Below are 7194 nucleotides of genomic sequence, written 5' to 3' on the forward strand. Positions count from 1 at the left end.
ATTTCACTCAACCTTACAGCATGATCCCTTTCTGAGTTTTCTGCCTCATTGATACAGTTGTTTTTCTTGACTTTCCTTGTTCTAAATTTCCCTCCAATTTCCTTCTTAAACATCCAGTTTGTCCCCTCCCCCCCCCCCCCCCCCGCAACCTTACAGTATGATCCCTTTTTGCGTTTTCTGCTTCATTGATACAGTTGTCTTTCTTGACTTCCCTTGTTCTAACTTTCCCTTCAATTTTTTTCTTTAACATCCAGTTTGTCCCCTCCACCCTCCCCCCGCTACTTAGTTTAAACGCAGCTGTGTTGCAGTAGCAAACCTGCCTGCCAAAATGCTGGTCTCCAACCTATTCAGGTGCAAACTGTCTCTCTTGTATAATTTATGCTTACCACAAAACATACCCCAGTGATCAAAGAATTTACATCCTTGCTTCCTGCACCAGTTCCCCAACCACACGTTCAAGTCCATTATCTCCCTGTTTCTGGCCTCACCAGCCCGAGAAACTGGAAGCAAACCGGAGATAACCACCCTGGACGTCCTGCTTTTCAGCCTTCTTCCTAGTTCTCTGAAGTCCCACTGTAGTATGTTCCTCCTCTTCTTCCCGACATCATTTGTGCCGATATGTACCACCACCTCTGGCTCTTCACGCTCGTCCTTGAGGATTTCCTGCACTCTGTCTGTGATGTCTTTAACCCTGGCACCAGGAAGGCAACACACTATCCTTAAGTCCTGCCTGCTGCCACAAAAACCCCGGTCAGCTCTATCCATGCTGACTCTACCTGTGATGTCGATCAATATTGGACTGCTCTGTGACTAAACTAAAGGAGAAAGAGCAGGGAGTTTCCATTAGCAGACACGCAAACAGATATTCTATTTACTGATGGTCATTACACTCAGCTGGGTGAGAGCACTTTGTCACAGACCCTGGACAAGTTTCTGTTTTATAGTTGCGGCTGTGCATTCTTAAACCGTGTTATTTTATTTTCATCAATCCTTTCTGTTTCATTTTGCAGCTCCATAGAAGGAAGTTTATATTCTTCATCTTCTCTGTGGGGATTGGTGGGAGTTTCCAGTTTGGGTTCAATATATCTGCCATCAATCCATCATCAGAGGTAAGAAAAACGCCTAAACATCCCGATACCCATATTACAAATACCACACACAATTTTCAAGTGCTGACAATCACACACTGATAGATGCTCATACATCGGCGTTACACACTGGCAGACGCACACACTGATAGTTACACACTGACACACTCAAAAACTGACACACACACAGTTACACACTGACTAACACTCACACACTGAAAGACACTCACAGTTACACACTGACACACTCAAAAACTATACTCACACACTGACAGTTACACACTGACTAACACTCACACACTGAAAGGCACTCACAGTTACACACTGACACACTCAAAAACTGACACTCACACAGTTACACACTGACTAACACTCACACACTGAAAGACACTCACAGTTACACACTGACATACTCAAAAACTACACTCACACACTGACAGTTACACACTGACTAACACTCACACACTGAAAGACACACACTGACTGACTCTTACACACTGACAGATACTTACACACCTACACACACACTCTCTGACATGCTGACGCTCACAATCTCAATTCTGCTAATGCTCTTCAAAAAATATTTCTGAGTTTGATGTTAGATGTTACCTTCTGTTCATTCTTGCAGCATATTAAGAGCTTCATCAATGAAACATGGATTGAGAGATATGAAACACCACTGCAGGAATATTCCTTGATGCTTTTGTGGTCCTTCATTGTAGCTGTATACCCTGTCGGAGGGCTGGTCGGAGCACAAATTGCTGCTGTTTTAACACTGAAGTATGGAAGGTAGGAACAGTGGCAATCAATCTGTGCTACAAAGTACAGAACTGCTGGCTATGTAACTGTCTCTTTTTGTAACTTGTTCGAATTGGACATAGGAACTTATCATATGATAAGATGTAGGAGCAGACTCAACTTATCTAGTCTGCTCCACCACTCAGTGAGATCATGGCTGCTCTGCTAATTCTCAACTTCATTTTCCTGCCTTTTCCCCATTATCCTTGATTCCCTGACTGATTAAAAATCTGTCTCAGCCTTCAATATTCTTAACGGCTCAGCCTTAACAGGCCTATGAGGTAAAGAATTCCACAGATTGACTACTCTCTGGGAGAAGAAAGCTCTCCCCTTCTCTGTGTTAAAGGTGTGACCCCTTATTCTGAAATTATACCCTCTGCTGCTGGTCTCTCCCACAAGGAGAAACAATCTTCCTTCGTCTACCTTATCAAGTTCTCTCAGATCACCTCTCATCCTTCTATATTTCAATGTGCAATCTACTCAATCTCTCATTAGAAAAAGGTCCCTCGATACCTGGTATCAGCCAAGTCGGCCTTCTGTGGACTGCCTCCAATGCCAGGAGATCTTCCCTTGGGTAAAGGGCCCAACACTGTTCACAGTTCGGTATTCCAGCTGTGGTCTGAGTAGTTTTAGTAAGACATTCCTGTTTTTATACTCCATTCCCTTTGAAATAAAGGTCACCGTTCTTCCCATTTGCCTTCCTTATTAATCGCTGAACTTGGATGCTATGGATAAGAACTTCCAAATTCCTCTGTCCTGAAGCTTTTTGAGGTCTTTCTCAATTTAAACAATATTCAGCTCCTCTATTCTTCCTGCCAAAGTGCATAAATTCACATTTGCCCACATTATATTCAATCTCCCAAGTTTTTGTTCACTTGCTTAACCTGTCCACATCCCTCTGCAGACTCTTTGTGTTGTTCTCACCACTTGCCTTCCCACCTATTTCTGAGTCATCCTCAAACCATTGAGCTGCCTTCTCACTAGAGAGAGAGATGACTGGTGCTGGTATAACCTGAGGGTCACCATGCCTCAGACAATGGGCCAAATTGAGAAGGTGGGACTTTCATGGAAACCTGAGCCAGTGAGGGAATTTGACTGTTGGCGTCTCTTTTTGTCAGTAGCCTGCTGTCCAGGCAACTAAACTAACTGACCCCCTGTATAATAAAAAACGGTGAGTGAATTAATCCAATGTGCTGTGTAATAAAGATGAGGGATGAAAATTCAGCAGGTATTTTCAATTGGGTGGTATTCATTTTGACCATGAACATTACAGAGATGACTTAGATGTGAATGATAAACTAATTCTGAGCTGCTTTTGACTGATTATTTATCTTGTTTGATTATTGCTGAAACTCCATGGAAGAGGACTTGGGTACTGTATTTTGCTGAGGGTGCAAGATTAATTATTATTCCTTGTTACTTAGTAAAGATAGTAATTGTTCAGACCACATCCAACTAAATTGGCCACACTTGTGTTTCAGAAAGAAATCTCTGCTCTGTAATAGCATTGTAGCGATTGTGGCTGCACTAATAATGGGCTTCAGCAGGATGGCAAGGTCATTCGAGATGATTGTGCTGGGAAGATTTCTGTATGGAATTAATATCGGTAAGGAGCTGGTATGCATCGTGGGCAGAACTTAAAGAGAAAAATTTGGGAACGTGTTGGGGAAAATACAGATGTAAAATTCTGGCTCAAACATTCCTTAAGCTCTTGAGACCCATGAGTGCATTCATTTTTCCTTTGTGGACGGCAGATAAACCATATTCACCTCTAACCTTTTGACTTGCTAGTTCCAAGAAATCACATGATCAAGCCAGTAATGTTCAAATGTCCCGTTTCTAATCCTCATAATCCATAAATATATTCATTCCTAACAATTTGCCAGGCAAGTTGTGTATGAAGGTAAGGAACTTATATTGCTGCCACAATATAAGCCCACGAAAGACTGTACGTAGAATATTGTTTACAGTTCTTTTCCTCCTTCGATGGTATTTAGAGACAGTTCACCTGACTGATTGCTGGGATGAAAGGATTATCTCAAGTGGAGAGGGTTCAGGAGAGGTTTACCAGGACGTTGCTGGGTAGGGAAGGTTTGACTTACAAAGAAAGGCTGAATAGGCTGGGACCTTTTTCACTGGAGTGTAGGAGGTTGAGAGGCCATCTGATCGAAGTTTACAAACTAATGAGAGGTATAGATCGAGTTAATGATAGTTCCCTTTTCCCTCGGATGAGGGATTTCAAGACTGGGGGCACATTTTTAAGGTGATGAGGTAATGACATATAACAAAGAGATAAGAGGCAATTTTTTTACACAGAGCGTGGTTCCCGTGTGGACTGAACATCTTGAGAAAGTGGTGGATGTGGGTACAATTACAATGTTTAACAAAACCTTTGGATAAGGACATGAATAGGAAAGATTTGGAGGGATATGGGCCTGGAACAGACAGGTGGGATTAGTTTAGCTTGGGATAATGGTCAGCGTGGACTGGTAGGACCAAAGGGTCTGTTTCAATGCTGTATGACTCTATGGCTGTATGGAGGAGTTGAACAGGCTACAGCAGTAGAAGGTTTAGAAGAGTGAGAGATAATCTTGGATAAGATCCTGAGGATCGTTGACATGGACAGGGTCCAAGTACCTTTCTGCTTGTGGGAGGCACCGTTTAAAAATTAGGAATCTCCCCGTCAAGACCGAGATGAAGGGAAATATTTCTTCTCAGAGGGCTGTTGGTTGGAATTCTCTTCCCCGGCAAGTAGTAGAGACTGGTATTGAGCATATTAAAAGTTGAAGTACAGAAATGTTTGGTTGAAAGGGGCATCAGGTGTTAAGGGCATGGGGACACCACGAAAACGGTGTCAATGCAGTAGTCAGACCAACCACGATCTTAGTAAATGACAGACCATGCCCGAAGACCCACTTCAGCTATCGATTCATGTATTCTTCCTATCTGCTTTGAACGTTCCATTTCCCACCCATGGAGAACATCGCTGTTTGACAGAAACAGCCAGTTCCGTCATGCAACGGCATGTGGAGCTGGAAACAATAAATAATACGTTCACGTTACAGTCTGAACAATTCTGTATACCTTCTGAGGCAGAGATCATGAATGCGTTGCTTTCCCGATTTGGCTGAGAGACGTTTATTGTGCGATCTGCAAACTCTGTCCCCTGAGGGGCAGGATGTTCTTGAAAGGGACAGGTGGAGAAAGGGTTTGGGGGTAGGTGCCCTCTTTCTGACACCTCACCTTCATTCCCTCACAATCATCAACCTTCCTGAATTAACCTTCAGTCATAAGTCTCCCATGACTTTGGTTGAGGATACGTTGTATCCTTGAAATGCTCCTGTGGTGTTTCCCCCTGTGCTGGTGGGACTTTCCTGCAATGGCCAAGCTCTGTGTGAATTCCTGGTGTCAGAAACATCAGGCCCATGGAGCTGGTTAGGGAATGATTAACATCCCCATGTTGGGTATGTTGGACCGGGAGAGGTTCCTGCAGCTCTTTTTAACCACCAGCTTTTTGGTATTTAGTACTTTACTGTCATCATGCTATATCATTTGATCAGGCAGCATATAAACCAAACAAAAAAAAATCACAAGACTTTGTTTGTTTATAGGGATTGTACCAGGTGAGGTAGGAATATCAGAGCTGAAAATGTGTTGCTGGAAAAGCGCAGCAGGTCAGGCAGCATCCAGGGAACAGGAGAATCGACGTTTCGGGCATGAGCCCTTCTTCAGGAATGAGGAAAGTTTGTCCAGCAGGCTAAGATAAAAGGTAGGGAGGAGGGACTTGGGGACGTCTCAAATGTGGACTTCCCTTCAAATAGCTGTGTCCATTCCACATTTCCGAGCTTCTGCCGAATTTTGATATAATTGGTCTTGGCTGAGTTTGGAACTCTTCCCTTAGGACCACTCTCTTCTTTATCCATGAGTATTCTAAAACTATGAGAATTGTGGTCACTGTTCCCTAAGAAATCCCCCACCGCAACTTCTACCACCTGTCCTGGCTTGTTCCTCAGTACCAGGTCCAATTTGACCCTTCCCTCGTCGGACTATTGACATACTGCAGAAGAAAACTCTCCTGGACATTTCTTACAAATTCCACCCCATCCAGACCTCTGACGCAAAGTATATCCGAGTCAATGTTGGGAAAATTAAAATCTCCCATCACCACTACCCTGTTGCCTCTACATATTTCCAAAATCTGTTTACCTATTTGTTCTTTTACTACATGCTCACTGTTTCTCTGCTCCACCCATAATGCCTCACTAACCAAGACCTCCATAGTGTGCTCCTTTAGCACAGCCGTGATATCATCCTTGACCAGCAATGCAACTCCACCCCTCCCTTTTACTTCCCTCCCTGTTGTATCTGAAGCGTCTATATTCAGGGATGTTTAATTGCCAATCTTCATGCCCTTCCTTCAACCAAGCCTCTGTGATTGCAATGACGTGATACTCCCAGGCACCAATCCAAGCCCTAACTTCATCTGCCTTTCATACTGTACTCCTTGAATTAAAGTAGATGCATTTTAGGTTCCCAGTTCTTTTGTGCTCATCTACTCTCTTGTCTACTCTTTCCTTTATGAATGCAATCTTCATAATTCTTACAGTCTCCGGTGTCCACATCACTGCCTACTTATTTTCTCTTCTGGTTCCCAGTCTCCTGTCACATTAGTTTAAATATTCCCAAATGCAGTAGCAAAGAATCCACGAAGGATATTGGTTCCAGTCTGGTTCAGATGTAGACCGTCCATTTTGTAATAGTCCCACCTGCCCAGAACCTGTCCCAATGTCCAACAAATTGAGTCCCTCCCTTCTACACCATCTCTCAAGCCATGTGTTCAACCTGTACTTTTTTAAATTTCTACGCTGGCTAGCACGTGGCACTGGTAGTAATCCCGAGATCACTACCTTTGAGGTCCTCCTCTTTAACTTCTCTCCTAGCTCCCTGAATTCTTCTTTGAGGACCTCATCTCATTTTCTACTTATATCGTTGGTGTCCATAAGCACCAAGACAACTGGCTGTTCACCCTCCCCTTTTAGAACGCTCTGCAGCTGATCGGTGGCATACCTGACCTGAGCACCTGTGAGGCAACATACCATCCAGAAGTCCCATTCCGGCCACAGAACCGCCTATCTACTCCCTTCACAAGACAATTCCCTGTGACAATGGTCCTACGAGTCGTTGTACCGCCCTTCTTAACAGCAGTGTCTGCCACAATGCCATGAACCATGCAACTGCTGCCCTCCCCTGGTAAGTAATCTCCCCCAACAGCATGAAAAACGGTATACCTGTTTTGGAGGGAGATGAC

The 7194-nt window shown here is 43.7% G+C and overlaps 1 protein-coding gene across 1 annotated transcript in view; it reads left to right on the forward strand.

The window, feature by feature from the left end:
* Positions 1-877: 877 nt before the first annotated feature.
* Positions 878-7194, forward strand: part of LOC122562421 (solute carrier family 2, facilitated glucose transporter member 11-like) — a 48797-nt gene continuing 42480 nt past the window's right edge. Inside the window, exons 1-4 of the mRNA XM_043715277.1 lie at positions 878-898; positions 945-1109; positions 1717-1877; positions 3368-3492. Of these exons, the coding sequence (XP_043571212.1) occupies positions 878-898; positions 945-1109; positions 1717-1877; positions 3368-3492 (472 nt within the window). The remainder of the gene's footprint in view (positions 899-944; positions 1110-1716; positions 1878-3367; positions 3493-7194) is intronic.

This window comes from Chiloscyllium plagiosum, chromosome 25, assembly GCF_004010195.1.
Source record: "Chiloscyllium plagiosum isolate BGI_BamShark_2017 chromosome 25, ASM401019v2, whole genome shotgun sequence".
In the NCBI taxonomy this organism is placed as follows: domain Eukaryota; kingdom Metazoa; phylum Chordata; class Chondrichthyes; order Orectolobiformes; family Hemiscylliidae; genus Chiloscyllium; species Chiloscyllium plagiosum.